The sequence below is a fragment of the Malurus melanocephalus genome, unplaced genomic scaffold, assembly GCF_030028575.1.
Source record: "Malurus melanocephalus ecotype Western Australia unplaced genomic scaffold, MMel_1.1 scaffold_42, whole genome shotgun sequence".
In the NCBI taxonomy this organism is placed as follows: domain Eukaryota; kingdom Metazoa; phylum Chordata; class Aves; order Passeriformes; family Maluridae; genus Malurus; species Malurus melanocephalus.
This window is the reverse complement of record NW_026623274.1, coordinates 609688-626458: the sequence shown is the minus strand read 5'-3', so window position 1 is coordinate 626458 and position 16771 is coordinate 609688. Positions and strand designations below refer to the sequence as shown.

General features: G+C 46.8%; 1 protein-coding gene across 3 annotated transcripts in view; it reads left to right on the top strand.

The window, feature by feature from the left end:
• The window catches only part of MRAS (muscle RAS oncogene homolog), a 38959-nt gene extending 23466 nt beyond the window's left edge, over positions 1–15493 (top strand). For all 3 annotated transcript variants that reach the window (XM_057364765.1, XM_057364766.1, XM_057364764.1), the window contains 4 exons: positions 6318–6471; positions 9620–9719; positions 11017–11096; positions 14095–15493. In XM_057364765.1, coding sequence (XP_057220748.1) covers positions 6318–6471; positions 9620–9719; positions 11017–11096; positions 14095–14194 — 434 coding nt within the window. In that variant the 3' untranslated portion in view covers positions 14195–15493. The remainder of the gene's footprint in view (positions 1–6317; positions 6472–9619; positions 9720–11016; positions 11097–14094) is intronic.
• The last annotated feature ends 1278 nt before the right edge of the window (positions 15494–16771 follow it).

Sequence of the window (16771 nt, the reverse complement as noted above, 5' to 3'; positions counted from 1 at the left end):
TTGAAGTTTTCAGAAACAGTTATATTTTTAAAAAGTCAAATACATAGACATGCAACAACTTTAAGAAAWAGGGAAACAGTCCACCCTTTTCCAGGCTGTTGCCTGAGCAGTTTTGTGCAAAGTATCTCAAGCATTTTGTAACTGCACCAACATTATGTTGTAAAAAATCCCTTCTGCTAGCCAGCTTGCATAAAGCATTTGGCTTTCCTCCATGAAGACCTCCACCCACATTTATTCAACAGCACTAACTGGCAGCACGATGAAATGTTTGACTTGTATTTTTTTTCCTTTGCTGCAATCTCTCACTGAAAGTAGACCAAAATGGAACAGGATTTCATTTCATTCTTCAAGTTTTAGATCTTGGAGCAAAACCTACATTCAAATTCATCTTTTTCACATTTGTTCTCTGTTTTGGGCATGTCTCATCAGAATTGTCTGTGATAATTCCCTGTCTCCCAGAAGATGGTGGGACCTGTGTTTGTTATGTTCAAGTCCAACACTACACAAAACCCCATAATTGTTGACCTTATGCCAGCTTTAGAAGACCATTGGTGCAGTGTTTGGAGGACAAGTGTTGTAGAGTGGAAGTGAGCACTGAACCTGGATCAAAGATGCCCAGGCAATTTGTGGCTAGCCCATTTTTTTGGTTGCTGCCACCTTAATGAGGCTTTAAGGAGCAGCCTCCAATTTTCTCTGCAGTGTGTTATCTTCGTTTTTTTCCTGCTGGTCATGAGCATGGGGATGTGCTCAGTGAAATGTGTTCACATGCAGGTGCTGTACAGACCCATGAGGTCAGAATTAAGTGGGGGCCAGGGTTAATCTGCTCTGATTAGCTCTTGCTTCAATTGCGTGGCTATGATTAATTTTGTACGCTCCTTTCTGCGTGCAGGCTAACTCAGCCAGTAGCAGAGGATTTCTTTTGGCGTGGCTGCAAAATGCCAGTCTGACATTATTCATCTGGGCATGAAGCCAAAAGTGGTAAACCTTCATATGGTAAAAAATTCTCAGTGGTTCAGAATTCCTTATGGCTCATGCACCACACAGAGATTAAAAGGTGGCAAGCAAAGGGAGATGAGGAGATGACCACAAGCACATGGCTTGGGCTTGTTKGGAAATTGGGCTGAGCTGTCAGTAGGGCTGTGCCAATCGGTACCAGCCAAAMAAGGAATTGTGTTAGATGAAGGAAAGTTGTGGTCTCCCTTCTCTTTCYTTTCCCTGGTATGAYWTTGATGAAACTCTCACAGCCTAGAMGTTGTCTTTCTGCTTCTGAGCTTCAGTTTCTCCTCTAGTTTTCTTCCCAAGACCGTGTCCTGATCCCTGGTGCTCTTGTGCTGGGCTGGACCTGCACACCCTGGTGTGCACCCCCGTGCAGTGACACCAAACTCCAGTCCTTGCCCCACACTCTCTACTGCCCTTCCCACCTATCTATCCCATACATCCCTTTTTATTGAGGGTTTTTGCTTCTAGTCATCCCTGGGCACACTGTCTGCTTTTCTTGGGAAACTTGGGACCAACTCACCCATGAGGCCAAAGGGAGAGCTAAGGTCGCTTCAGACTTGCAGGCAGAAGGGTTGGTTTGTGGCTCGCTTTCTTCTCTTTTTTTGTTAATTTAGACTTTCAGTAGCATCACTGAGAGCATTAAAATTAGAGTTAAATTTGTACTTTCATTCTTTTATTTGTGTGTACAGTATTTCCCCTCCCTTRATTGCTGGGATTTTGCAACCATGAGAGGGGGTTTTGTCTTGGGTTGTGGGGATTTTTTCCTGCCAGGAAAATTTTGATGTTGCAACATGGAAAACRCAAGGATTTGAATACTTGCCCTTTGTTAGAGAAAGAGCCCTTCAAGGGCTTGCATCTTTATTCTATTTATTGATGTGGAAGCCTTTCTTGTGAAGACCCCTCTCTTCTTCTTGCTTAAAGAAAGGGCAAGAATTCAAGTACTTGGGTTTTCCATGTTATAACATCTGTGTATTTAGCTGGGGCACAGAAGGGCTCATAAAAGCCCCAGTGTTTCCCTATCATGTGTTTTTTGCTGAGGAAAGCTGTCATGCCAGGGGCAGTGTGGCTGTGTCTGAGAAAGCAGAAGCACCAGAGTGACCAAGTGAAGCGTTGCTTTGTGCACAGCAAGGACACCTCACACCGCTTCAGGGTCACTTGGGGTGTGGGATACAGGACAGGACCTGTGACCCCAGTGCTCCCTCTGTGCAGTGCCCAGGGTGCCAGTCCCTCAGCTGAAGGCAGTGGCTGATAGGAGTACCCTCTCCCAGGGTGCTGCTGCTGGAAGGAGGACAGGGACTGTTGGAGGTGGCTTCCCTCAGCCTGAGGCTCATCAGTTTGATTTGGCAATTCAAGGTAATTTTTCCCATGAGCTCAGGTACCAACTGCAGGGCAGTGAAACCCAAAGGCTGAAGGACAGAGGATGGGTTTACCTGCCTGTCAGTTCATCTTTGTCCCCTCTAGATGCCATGGGCAGTAGAAAAACTCTCTTGAGGTGGCCTGTACACCCAGCTGCCTGGCAATGTAAAGGTAAACACRGAGGAGGAAATTTTGCCTTGATAGGAAAAGAGAAGAACTCACCTGCATAACCAGATCTGAGCTCTTTGAAGGCTGGGAAGGCTGTGTTTGAGCTTAATCCAGCCTGGGCTCCAGAAACAGCAATGCCATTGTTGACTTGGGGTTCCTAGTGTGTCTCTGCCTTTGGTAGAGGTTTAGATTGGTTTAGATTCGTGTGCCTGTGTCTCTGATGGGCACTCAGAGCACTGTCGTTTGCAGGGACGCGTCCACATGATACACCTGGAAGCACYGAGTGCTTCTATTTTGGGCCACAAATTCCCCTGTATTCCTGGGCTCCTGTGCCTGCTCACAAGTGCTCTCWAGGCAGCTGCACTCTTGCATAACCCATCAGGCCTCACAGGAAAATGGTGTRGAGGGCTCTGAAGGGGCAGGATTCAATTAGCAAGGAGTTCATCACARCAGCTGGGGGTCACATCCACTGGAGAGTGGAAAAGGCCATCTCTTCACTCAACAACCTCTTATGTGCAAAGCAGGAGACCTCCCTGCTGGGCTCTCACAGCCTAATTGCTCTTAGTTTAGTGTCCAGCTGGTCTCATGATGGCTGAAAATGACTTTGCCCTCTTTRGATGTCTGTTTCTACATCTGACATGGCCCTCGGCTTCTCTCTTCCTCACCTTACCCAAATGCTTTCATTCATACCCTTCCTTGCTTCTTTGGTCAAATTTGTGAGAACTTCACCAAGTTTTCTGTTCAAAGTCCCTGACAATGCACTATGAGTCTGATTTCATTCTTGGAAGATTGAGGTGAGAGAAACCTGCTGTGCTTTGATCCAGCCTTGTTTCCACATTGGCATTTGTGTGCTGCCAGTGGGGCAACTGCTGGTTTAAAGAGTACCAGCTCACAGTTCTTCACCCTTGGTTATTTCTGTCTTCTGGCATCCTGTCTGCACAAACAGGAATTTTAAAAGAAGGTGAATGCTGGCTAATGTGCTATATCTCCTCACCCCTTTGGGAAGCCAATCACCTTCCCAGTTACCCCTTCCCAAAGTTTCTCCTTGCCACTTTCCTATTTCTGTGGTAGGAGTCTTCTTGAAGCCTKTATGCCCCACGACAACCCCACAAGCAGAGCCACTTACATCTGACTCTTCTTTGATGCTGATGCTTTCCAGGATGGATCCTGTCCTGCCTGCAAAGATTCCAGATCACACTCCTCTGTTGTTTACACTCCACAAAGCACTGAAGTGTTAGGCTGGGGTTTRCCTTGATGAAGAGCACATTTAGAGTTAAAACAAGGACATTGCCTGTCCATCTACGAGATTCTGAACTTCGTATGAATAACCCATCTGACATTAACCTTAACCTTCACTGCTCTATGCCTTTTACTTGCACTTTCAAAGTGCCACCTTAAATGCTGCCTGAACTTGCTCACCTTTTTATCAATGCTGCAAGTGAACTCCCTTTAAATAGCAGCTGCTGACACAGCAGCTCTGCCTATGTTTAGGGTGATGCCATGACCAAGATSCAGGCAAGGTAGGAAAGCCCCATGCGGTGGAGTATCCCCACAGCCCCCACCAGGGTTTGCCCACTCTCCCAGCAAATGCAGWGGGGCAGCAGCTGGGGATGGGTTGATGGGTGCAAAGGCAGAGCTGGATGCTTCTTTTGTGTTTCATGGGAGGTTTGGAAATGTTCCAGAGCAAGGGGAAGTCCCAAAGCAAATTACCAGGATACAGCACATCCCAGGATACAGCACATCCATCTCCACCTTCCTGCCCACAGCTTGTGCTGGGGCACCTGCCCTGTCCCAGGGGTAGGGAGGGCAGGAGGGCTCAGCTCCCTGCGGGGAGCTCTCCCACTCCATCACAAGCTGGGTTTGTGTGWTGGTTGTCAGCTCTCAGCCCTGCCCTGACACTGTCTAGCTGCTGCAGGAGTCAGATGAGGGCAGCCCAGCCTCTCTGTGCAGGTTGGGCAGGTAGGAAAGATTAATTTCCTCTTCTGTCCCAGCTACAGAGTCCTGGCCTTGTTCCATGGTAGCAATTCTGCCCAGGGCATAGAAATTTAYCAGCACATGCAGTCTCTTTGCGTTTCTTTTCTATTTCCTTTTTCTACTTTTTTTTTTTTTTAGAATAGCCTGAATGCCTTTGAATTGAGACCCTTGTTCCCTAGATTTAGAGTGGAGGAGCAGGATAAAAGGCTGTGGAGAGATTCAGGTGACTTTCCAACAAGCTTGGTAAATAAGCCTAAATCCCAGGGTCTTTGCAAGAGCACAGAAACTCTTTTTACCTTAAGAGCTCACGGAAACAAACATCCTAGATCAGTTAGGGCAGGAGAACAAGAAAGGCTGGAGGCTTTAAAGGGCCTGCCATCCCCAAGGAAGGTGTCCAGGTTTTCCAGTGTAGCTGTCTGTCCTGCAGACATGCAGKGGAGGTGTGTGGCTGGCTCATGGGGTGCCTGTGATGTGCAGCGCGTCCACCCATGCCCACCTGTGCTGATGCAGCAAAGTGRTCTCTATCGTGGCCCCATCTGGGGATTGGGACAGCCTGAGTTCCCTACAAGGAGCACCTTGTTGGGCCTGTGGGCCTGTTCAAACTAGACAAACCTGTATCAAGCCCTGCTGCTGTGTCAGCAGGATGCTCCTGCCACAGTCTCAATCCATGGGTGCCCTGGGCTTTCCCCAGCCCTTGTGGGCAGCAGGTGCTTATGCTGCAGCTGTACAGTGGAGGCAAAACAGTATTCCCACCCARCCTGGTTGATTGGGATGTGAAAATGTTCCAAATCATCATGAAGGTCCCACATTTGGGGTGCAATGATGCATTAGGATTAGTACTCCTGAGAGCTGATGCTCTTGGAGTTCACCCTGTGTTTGTACTGGARCAGCCTAAACTGATGAACTCCTCTTGTACCCTCCTCCTGCCAGTCAAAATCCTGTGTGTGTACAAAGCTAGGGCTCCAGAATTATCACTGATGTGTGCATTAGTGTGTGGTGTTTACCCAGAAGGCTGGGGTGGCTTGCCCTACAGTGGCACATGATAGAGCTGATGGGATCCCCTGCAAGACAGATCCATGGAGAAMCAGTGAGTTACGGTTCCATTAGCAGAGTTTAACCTAGTGGGGAGCAGCATCTGGGTGGCTGTCACAACTGAGATGTTTTAGGGGATTTGAGCATGGATTTATTCACAGAAACGTGATCATTGTGCTGGATATGCAAAGCACTTAAAGCTTTCCCATCTGTTTTAGTTACCTCCTTATATCAGCACACCATTTGGGACTAAATATTTAAGGGGAGTTCCCCAAGGCTGTACTGTCTCACTCTGAAAGCACAAAATTGTCCAGAAATAATATCCAGGTGTTGAGAAAAGGAAAATGCTTATAGCTGTTACTTTGGGTTGTCTCCCAGCTCTGCTTCTTCACGCATTTTGTTGGTATCCCTGACTTTTAAACTGGCTTTTACCTAATCTTCCAGTCTTGGGTTTTCTTTGCTGGGAGAGGGAAATGGAGGGCTGTGAAATACTTTGAGTCATATCTTGCCAGAGGAGCAACTCCCCAAATTCAGTGGTCATTATTTGGTACTGGAAAAGGAAAATGAAATCCACATAATCATCTTCCCCTCCAGCTGGTCCCARTTTAGGCACACAAGGATGAGTGGGGTCTGGGACAGAAACCCCCTTGTCCATCCAACTTGATTTCATCAGCTTTGACAGTCTCTGAGCAAGCTCAACAGAGGCAGGAAGGACACAGGACACACAGTGGTGCCAGCAGCCTCAGGTCTCTCACAGTAACTAAAAACCTCTGTCTCTTGTGTGCTAGTTCTGGACACTGCAGGCCAAGAGGAGTTCAGTGCAATGCGGGAGCAGTACATGAGGACTGGAGATGGCTTCCTTATCGTCTACTCCGTGACAGACAAGGCCAGCTTCGAGCACGTGGACCGGTTCCACCAGCTGATCCTCAGGGTCAAGGACAGGTGGGTGCCTGGCAGATGGTCCTGGGAGGATGGCTGCACATCTCACCCTAACTTCTGCCTTCTGGGAAGGCAGAGACAAATCCTTCTGTGGGACTCATGGATGTAAATGTGACAAGTAAGAAGTGGTTTACCCCTTCTGATCAGCATGAAGTGCTTTCAGTGTTACAGTGGAGTGGGAATGCACCTGGAAGGGAGATCCTTCTGCCAGAATGGTCTGGCAGAGCAGGGTGAGAAAGGGACATCAGACACGTTTGAAGGTAACCAGCTCAGCTCTGAAGAGGAAGGAAGGATCTGTGCACAGTGCAGGCACTTTGGAATCACCAGCAGGGAGTCAGCATTCAGCCCTAATTATTTTGTGTGTCCTGACACCATCTTCTTTCCCTGGCTTRTGCCAAACACACCTTCAAAGGCCCTGCATGATTCAAAGGTGCAAACAAGTGTCTTGAGGAGGAAAAACTCACGATGGAAGGAACTGTATTTCTTACCAGAGATAYAATGTAGTTAATGCTCTGCAGCAGCCATTTGCACGGAATAAAACATCTCTGTGTGCCTGGGGAGACAGCGAGAGAGGTCGCCTCTCCCCTCCTTACATGTGCAGGGGAGAAGGTAGCACTGGGAGTTTAATCATGGCAAATAAATGTGTGCTGGCAGAGCGAGGGGAAGCTGCTGGTTTATCTCCAAGATAACTCCCTCTTCCCATCCTGGTTCAAGAGGGGATGGATCTACCCTCACTGGGTGGGGTGTGAATTAAGCCCTAATATGTCTGCAGCTTTGAAACACTTAGTTTTTCCGTTCTTAATGGCTTTTAATTATGGAAGTCATCAAGAAAAGTCACCAGAGGGTTTGGGCCTCGTTGCTGGCTTCCTTTCACAGCTCTGAATAACTTCCCCACAGGAAGGGTGGACTCGTATCATGTGAGGTTCACAGCTGACAGCTCTTCCAGTAAAGCATCCAAAGCATAGCCCACAAGAGTGAAAAGTAAAGGAAAAACCACCCTTTGATTCCATTTAAATGAAGAAAAATGTCAGTCACTCAGGCAGCCTCTCAGATCACAGCAGTCTAAGCACTGCTGGCCTAGCTTGGGGCAAAGTAAATCTGTTTCAGAAAGCTGAAGGAGACGGGACAAAATTTCCTGTAACCTGCCCCAGTYCAATGCTGGTTTTATCTAATTTAACTTGATGAAAAAAGATGTGGTGTTCACTGTTTTCCTCTGAGCTGAAACTTTTACCTTCGGTACGCTGTGCAAAYGCTGCAGCAGCGTGTGAGAGGCAGGAAGTGAAACAGGCTGCTGAGGTTGTTTGTGTTTCCCCRCTCAGCACCACTCCGAGCGTGAGGAGTGTATTAATGCTTCATCCAAAACCTGAACTTGGTCAGAAAATGCAGCAGAGGGAGCGGCGTGAGTGAAAAAACCCTCCTGCCAAACCCACAGGTAGCTGGGAGCAGAGCATCAGCYTGGTTTTCAGGCTAGCAAGCAGTTTTGGCAACTGAAAATCCAAAATAATTGCAGGCTGCTGTGTTAGCAGGGCTGTTCAAAGCCTTCCTCCCGTTTCTTTCCACAACTTCCACTACAGTAAAATCTCCCAACTGAAGAAGCTTTGTCCAGCTAGCAATTGTACAGCTTACAATGGGGAACAAAGTCCCCATAGAGTTTTATGCCTGATGTAAACAAGGCAAATGAGATACCATCCAAAAATAATCCCTTTCTAATCAATGTGCTGYAAGCCAAAAAGCAATCAAAAAATCCTGACAAGCAAATATTTTGCTCCAGAATTATCAGAGTCAAGATATACCAATGCTCAGGTATTAACATTAAATCRCAGTCACATTATCAGAATGAATAACTCTAAGATTCATTTAAAATGCAGAGTGCAGTACAGTATTTTTCCAGCCAGAGCAATGGGGCAACATGCCAGAGGGAAGATGGAGCTCTTATCATCTTGTTGAAAAATGACCCAGAAACGCTGTTTGAAAATCCAGAGTTACCCAGGGAAGTGGTTTATGCAGAAATGAGTATGGCCAGCTGCTTCTTACCCCCATAAAATCAGCTCTGTTACAGCGGAGAACACTGGGATCACTTTGGGTGATCACTTTGGGGAGGGTTTGAAGTTAAATATAAGACAACAATACTGCAGCAACTGTCAGTGATCAGAAGGGACCTCCTCCCTCCCAGCAGTGGCTCAGAGGCCCTGCAGCAGCTGATTGCTCTGTTTCACAAAGCCAGAGGAGAGAGTGGCACTGCCAACTCCTCTCGTGGCTCCCAGCCTTGGTTTTGTTTATCACTGGAGCTGTGGAGCTTTCTGCAGGAGGAGAGGGGTAGAGCCTTGCACAGGACATGCTGTGGATAGATGGATCTCTCCTCAGCTGACGGCTGAAGACCGTCACTTACATGCTTGGTAGTTAAGGAAATACTGAGTATTATTCCAGAGAGAGATGGTTTGGGTATTTTTTTTTCTGGGATTAAAAACAGGAGATAGTAGAGAATGGCATGGGAAACTTAGCAAATCTTTTTGGTTCCCTCCAGCCTCCTTCCAGCTACCGCTGCCAGGCTTTCAGTTTGTCTTGGGGTAACAGCTGATGGGCATCTTTTTGCCCCCAGTCATTTTCTCCACCATTTGGTGCCCCTCTAAGCACCAGCTCCCAGAGTTCTTCTTTCCTYCCCCCACAGTTGCTCTCTGTGGATCACCAGGAATGAAATTACTCCGATTCTTCCATCATYCCTCAGTATCTTGCCAAGATATGCAGTTACTGAGATGCCTTAACTCCTACAAAAGAGTCCCAGTCTCCTGTCCAAGATCTGTCTTTATGTCTCAGTTGATTTCCTGGCTAATTCTGTAGATCTTTCTTCACCCAGCTGGATCTTCAGGCTTAGCTATTATCAGGCATTGCAAAATATGGTGACAATAGGTTCCTGAAGTCCCTACAAATAACAAYGAATGTGTGCATGCATGCAACTTGTCAAGTACATTTTTACAAGATGAGCATATGCGTAGCACAGCCTGGGTTTTTCTTTTCTTAATTTTTTTATGCATATATGGTATGTCTGTAGCTGAAAATGTTGAATTATGTCAGCGTCAAAAAGTTAAATTTATGCTCCTAATTTTTATTGTAGCCTGCTAATAATTGGGTGGTGGTTTTGATTTTTTTCCAGGGAGTCTTTTCCAATGATTTTGGTGGCAAACAAAGTTGATCTAATGCATTTACGGAAAATTACAAGAGAACAGGGGAGAGAAATGGCAACAAAACATAACGTAAGTTTGTGGGATTATTTAGTGGGTTATTAGAGGCATTCTGAACTGAAATCTGTGCTCATTAGGAGCTGGATTCAAGCTTGCAATTAAACATTTGCAAAAACATTTTCAACTACTACCCAGTAGCAGCTATGCAGTTTCCTTTCAGCAGGGCAAGTTCATCACTGAAAGCAGAACCTCTGCTGTGCAGCAGCTGGAGCAGCACCATGGTCATCACTAAAATTTAAGTACAAGGTGTGTGAAAGCAGTGAGAAGTGCTCAGGATAAGGGAGGAAAGTGCACTCTCCTGAGGCGAAAAGGCAGAGTCAGGCATTAGGAGATCTATCCAGGTGCCTAAGCTTGTTGAAGATAATGAAGTTTACAGGGTTGTTAGGCCTATATAAATCTGACCCACCATCTTAGCTCTGCATTATTCATGCTGTTAGTTTAGCCTGAGAAATCAGTCTTAGATGGGTGTAGATCACATGCTGCTCCACTAATCACCTCTAAATGCCAGCAGCCCTGAATACCCAGAGGGAGACAACAACTCCCTTAGGAGGTGGAACTGAAAGGAAAGGTTAAAGGCGAACAAGCCTGAGACCTCTTGGCAGTTTGCTGTGCCTGAAGGACAAGCTGTGTGGTGGTTTCTGAGCAAACACGATGGCAGTTTGGCAGGGCAGGTTCACTCCCCCCTCCCCAAGGAAGGTGGTTTCTGTCAGAGCCAGGACACCTAAACTGCAGCACAGCATGTTGGATCCATCTGTGTGCACGCACTTTGGAAAAGGCCATGCGTGAAAATACCTTATCAGAGGCAGATTTATAAATCTGCCAGTGTGCTGGACAAGCACTCTAGGAGGCCCCATCTGGCTGTCAGACTTTGAAGGGGAAGATCATTTTACACTGAAAGGGAATTGTAGTCATGAAATATTCATGCAGTAGTCCCAATAAAATGTGGCAAGCAAGAATTTTTGGCAAGTGCTGGTCTTTCAACAACCTTTGGCTATTTTCATGTCTGTGAGCACAGCTCAGGGGAGAGAACATCTGACAACATGAAGTCTGTGATTATTCTCCCCCAAACCCTGAGCTCTGATAGCAGCTGTTTAGCCTGGTGCTTATTCCAGACCTTTTGTCAGAGCTCGCTGACCTTGCTGTGAGCGAGGGTGTTGATAGCAATGTCATGGCAACATTTTGTTTACCTGTATTTCCCTGGTCTTAGCATCTGATTTCTCCAGCCTTCAGGCTTTTCATTTTGAAACTGGTTTGCTCCCAACACGTAGGCTGTTACTGATCTCTGTCATGACACACTTCTCTCCTGCAGATTCCCTACATAGAAACGAGTGCCAAGGACCCACCTCTGAACGTGGACAAGGCCTTCCATGATCTSGTGAGGGTAATAAGGTGAGCTGCAAACTCCTCCCTTCCTTACTGGCCCAGAGTCCTGGCCCAGAGAGCAAGAAGCCAAGTTTAGGGGAGGAGGGGCCAGGTTTGATTGGGGGTGGGAGACTTCTGGTRTTTATTAATTTTCTTGTCCTGTATCTGCTTAGGTGTGTTACTAGCACTTAGTTACCCATGCAGGGCATCAGCACCAGGCACAGTAACAAGTAGCTGTGGCCRTAATGAAGATCTTTTATTCATTGAACAGTGCAAAGCCTGCTATAATGATCAGCTCTAAAAGATTGGCACTGAAAGCTCTGGACCAGTAATTTGTGTTTTCATAGTTTTGTCCTCTCAGGGTCTTGCATTACCAGAGGCTAAAAAAGGACTGGCAAAAAATTCTACAAAGTTCTGATCTTGTAGGTGACTTCTATCATTTTCTGCTCACTAAATGGAAAGAATTAAGCCATTTTGTATGAGAAACTGCATGACCTAATAGCTAAGCCACAGGTTTCCTCCTCAGACTGCAGAGGTTTGTTCCCAGTTCTGGCAAAGGCACACTCTCCGGGCAAAGCCCTGCTCTGGCTGCCAGCAGGGAGGCACTGCCGTCCAAACTCGYGGCTCCCCTGCAGGAAAAGAGCTGCACACACATCTCAGCGTCTCGCTGATAACCTCGCTTCTCTCTGAGATGTGTTTTTCTGGCACTAGTTATCTGCCAGATTTTTCTGGGCCCTCATTTTTCATGTTTTGGGAGGGTGCTGAGCTGAAATCGTGCTCCTCCCTGCCGTGCAGTCCAAATGCCTCACTCGGCAATTAAACCACAAGGCATTTATTCACGGCATATCTGTACTTGTGAATATCCTAGCACAGCCTCCAGCCAGCCTCCATCAAAAGCAGATGGTACTGCCCACTCTTCCCACATGTCTTAAAAGCAGGGGGCAGAAAGTCTTTGGAGAACTGAGTTGGAAGTGTCCCAAGCTCTTTCCCAACTGTTCTGTAACTCAGTATTAGCTGGCTAGATATTACTTTTGTGTTGCAGCAAGCTCTTACCAACATCTATTCTGCTCTGCAGGAAAGGAAAACAGCCAAAATGAAATGGAAAGGCTTYGTTTGCTTTCTCTACATAACACAACTCCATGCAGGCTGAAAGCAGTGCTGTAATGAGGCATCACTAATTTCAAACCCTGAAAATGCACTCCATAACCTCAAAAATAAGTGGAACACCTCCATTTCCTGAATAGCTACTTTGAAGGTCCTTGCCAGCCAGGTGAAACCCTCGGTGGCATCAAGGGCACCAGAAATGTTCACAGGAGCTGCAGCTCAGCTTAAATCAGAGAGCAGGGAGATGCTGTGTGATCTGGCTGGTCATTGGCCACAAAGCACCTTTGCTTGGTTTTTGGATGTTGCAAACTGTCCACAGCCAAGGGCAGCATAGCCCATCAAATATTGTTTTTCTGGTTTTCAAGTGAGCTTTTCCAAAAAAAATGTAAATTTCAGCTCGCTGGTAACTCTGTTGTTGATGGAATGCTTTGCAAATGGAGAGTTTTCTCAGAGCCCTTGTGAGCTCTCAGGGTGAGGGTGCTTGTTCAGGGTTGCACTGTTTGTGCTCCTTGCACCTGGCTGATTCCCAGTTTATTTAGCTTCGTGGAAGAAACTGTTGTCTGGAAGTAATRCAGAAAGGAGTGGGGTGATTGAGTTCACCTGATAGATGTTTTAAATTTCTTGATGCCCTTTTTTTTTGCAGCAGTGCACACACAGGGACTGTCAGAGCAGAAGCCTTGAGCAGGCCTGGGGCATGATTTCTGGATCTTTAACACAGATTCAGAATAGCATAAACAGCTTGTTGTTGCCTAGTGTTTACCCAGGTTTAAAGTATTTTTTGAATTTCATCTTTCTAGTTTTGAGCTTTAAAGATTTCATGTTTTTCATGCCCCCCGACCTTCATATTCACTGAAAAAAAAGTCTTASGAGTTAGAGCTGAGTCTTTCAAGTGATTGCAAGAATTTGGAAGCTGAGGCTGTAAGAGAAGCATCAGCTGAAGCCATAGTGATTTATGCCCCAGCAATGTCTCATTGGTCTGGATTACTTGCTAAGAACACTTGTTTTAATGCCTGGCATTTTACTTCCCAAAGAGGCTGCTTTTGAACTGTTCAGACTCTCAGGTTTGAATCTACAGAAGCTGTCGGTGTTTTTGTTTTATCTTGCACTAAAACCTGCATCTGCAGGCTGCCTGTGGGGTGTGTGAGCTACAGAGCCTTCTGGTGGGTTTGCACTGCTGGGCTGGCACAGTGGCTGCTGCAGTTGGGTACAGCTGCCAGCAGGCTTTTGGGCAGTGCCTCATCTTCCTGGGCAGGGAGAAGCCCTCAGCAGAGCACTCCAGGGCTGCTCACAGCTCTGTGCCACAGTGCAGGAGGGCTCTCAGTTCATGTTCCTGGTGGCTGTGGCTTCAGACAGCCAAGGACATCTTTCTGGGGTCAGCTCATTCTCTGTGCTCAGGTGCTCTTCACAACTTCTGTCTGATGGGAAGCCAGAGCMCTATCAGCAGCAAACTCTGGTTTTGGTTTATTGTTTTTAGGCCCCCTCCACAGCCAAGTGTGCAGCAATGCAGCTGGCTCAGGGCAGTGCCAGCTGAAAGGCAGAAGGGTGAATTTCTGTGCTCTCTGTGTCTCTCTCATCCTCTTCCCTGCTGAGTGCCAGCAGCAGTGTAATTGCTTAGAGCATCCCTGTCTCCCAGAGCAGCCCCTGTGGCAGGGGAGAAGGCAACAGCTCACCCAGGGATGGTGCCCTGGCAGGACATTATCCCTGCCATTGGCCCTAATGGYTTCTTCCCTCCTTCCTGAAGAGTGCAGGCAGTTCTCAGCATGGCATGAAAAGCGCTGCAGTGCTGGGAGGGTGTACAGTATATAATGTGTAAATATCCACATGTAYGCCAAGATGCTGCTCTGCAGGCAGCCCAGGGCTCTGGATCCCACCCAGCCTTATGTCTCACCTGCCTGTTTTCCTTCTCTGTCTCCCAAAAAAGGCAACAGATCCCAGAGAAAAGCCAGAAGAAGAAGAAAAAGACCAAATGGCGAGGGGACAGAGCCACGGGCTCCCATAAACTGCAGTGCGTGATTTTGTGACGGGACACCCTGGGAGTGCCTTGGGTGCCTCCCTCCTCCCCTCTTGACCCAGCGCCAGCCCAGGCGAGGAGCAGCAGCTCGGGGCTGATGCCCACACGGCCCCGTGGCCCCCTCGGGCTCCCAAGGGTGGCTCAGACTCGGAGGAGGTGGCTCAGAGGGTCCGGATGCCCCGGAGAGGGGCTGCACATCAGGGCCAGCGTGGGAGCTGTGCCAATGGGAGGCGGAAGGGACCAGCAGGACCTCGGCTCTCAAACATCCCCAGCACCTTCCAGGGGCCTCCATGATGTTTATTTAAAAAAAAACAAAAACAAAAAACCAACAAAAAAAATCACAAGGAAGAAGTTTTAAAAAAAGCATTGGTTTTATCTGCAAACGTTTCTCTTTGTGACCCATTTCTGAACAGCCTTGAATAGTCCCCCTGTTTGGTACAGTCGTCTGTGTATGTGTGGGGGAAGGGAAAGGGCTTTTCTTTCTCTTAATTTTTTTTTGTCCTCTTCTTCCTTTTTGTTGTTTGCTCAGTGAGTGTTGGRTTACAAAGAAACAACGGCCAGGCTTAAATTTTTTGCACTGAACTCTCTCTTGGGCRGCAGTGCCAAAACACAACTTCATATGAAAGTGCATAGATTTGGAAAAAGAAAATTAATTCCAGCTGCTCTGGGTGCTCCAGACATTGTGTCAGACTCTGGAGTGCTGCCAGCTCACAGACCATAAACTCCAGCTTAGGAAAGGAGGTCCGGGCTTGGATTATATTTTTTTTTTCTTAGCCTTTGTCAAGAGGTTTTGTTTCTGTTTTGTAACTTTGGACATGTCAAACTTAAGACGTTTTGTTAACCTGGAAATATTTAAATTAAAGTAATTTACAAATGGAAGGGTATGTCATTTTTGGGGGAGGGGGATGGAGGGGAAGGGAGAAAGGAAGTAAAATCTGAACTGAATTTGTTATTTGAGTGTTGAATTTCTCRCTCATAAATGCATGTAAAGTGGTGTGATCTAAATCCCTCTCTTTTATTCCTTAGCCTTTCCCTGCAAAGCCATGCTTTTTTTTTTTTGCTTTATCCAGGCTCATCTCACACACACAGGGGAAAAAGAAAATCTGCTTATGGACYTTGGCTCAGTGTTTCTTCTTCTCCCTCCTTTGCCAAGAGTTGGTGACTCGAAAGGAAGAGGTGTTTTTAAAATGATTCAAGTGGKATGTGTCTCTTCATAAGCTGTATCTAAAATGTCTCCCTGAAAACAGTAAAGATTGAAAAGAAAAGGCAAAAACCCTGCAACCATTCAAACTGCCATCTGTAGCACCAGAAATACGGCTCTGCACATCCTGGAGGGGYCACGTGTTCTTTCACACCTTTCCTGGCAGTCAGAATTGCAGTGGCAAATTTGTCTTTAATGGAATGTCAYCTGCTGGATCGAGTCCATTGGCTCCATTCACATGGTCACCAAACCTGTTTAAAAGTAGCAACTTGCTTTTCATCAGCTTGAATCCTATTCAAATATGTTTTATGGGCATGACTTAAAATATTGGCAGAGTATGAATGCCTGAGATTTATGTGTCTGAGCACAGAAAATGCTGGTATTGGATATTGAAGATCCATTCAAGATGATGGATCATCACAAAGTTGTCCATGCTTGTCTGTTTGCCACCAGATTTCATTTCTTGACCCTTTGCCAGGCCACTTTTTAGAAGTGAGTTGGCTGCTGATTATTTTTCAGGTGAATGAGGCAAATGGAAATGTGTTCTTAATTTGTCCAGTCTTCATCACAGCCAGAAGATGGAAAGGCTTGTGGCTGGCTCAGCGAGCTGCTTAGGGTAATGCTGGCTCTGCTGCCTCTGTCCCCTTTGGTGTGGTGACAGGTGCTGGGAATGGATTAGGCAGGGGGATGTTGGGAAGGAATTTCTCTCATGGACTCTTGGGTTGGATGTGGGCCATGCAATTCGAGAAGTGGTAACGTGCTGTGTCAGCTGAGATGTGGCTCCCGACCATCGCAGCGTTTATCCCAGCATTGACTGAACAGAACTGCGGCAACCAAAACCATCCACTGCTCCTTGAGACTTGCCTCTGCCTTCTGGAGGAAGGTTTCCCTGTGGGCATCTCATCTGTTGTGCTTTGGAAACCTCCAGTCAATCAGAAATTGTCTGATCTTTGCAACCAGCCCATTTCATTGTCGCCCCTGTAACCACTTCCCTGCCAGAATCCCTGTCTAGCCTGATTGCTGGCTTAATAGTTTTAATTATACACTGCTAATGCTATGGGATCCCACGCACAAGAAGATGATGGCATTTTCAGGGAGCCCTTTTAATACCCCCCAGAGCCCTTCCACTTAAAAATAGCTCGATTTCTGCTGAARCACCTCATCCTTATTATTTTTATCTAAACCCTTGGGAATGCTTGCCTGAAAACAGCATGTGTGTCTCTTGAGTCACATCTGCTGCGTACTCAGCACAGCGTGTGAGAAATTATCTGCTTCTTCTAAAGCTTCTTAATTGTTTCTTCAGTTTCTTTAGCAACTGACAGCTATTGCAAAGTACCAGAGGGGAGGAGGAGGGGAAAGGAGCAGATTGACAGAATATGGAATAGT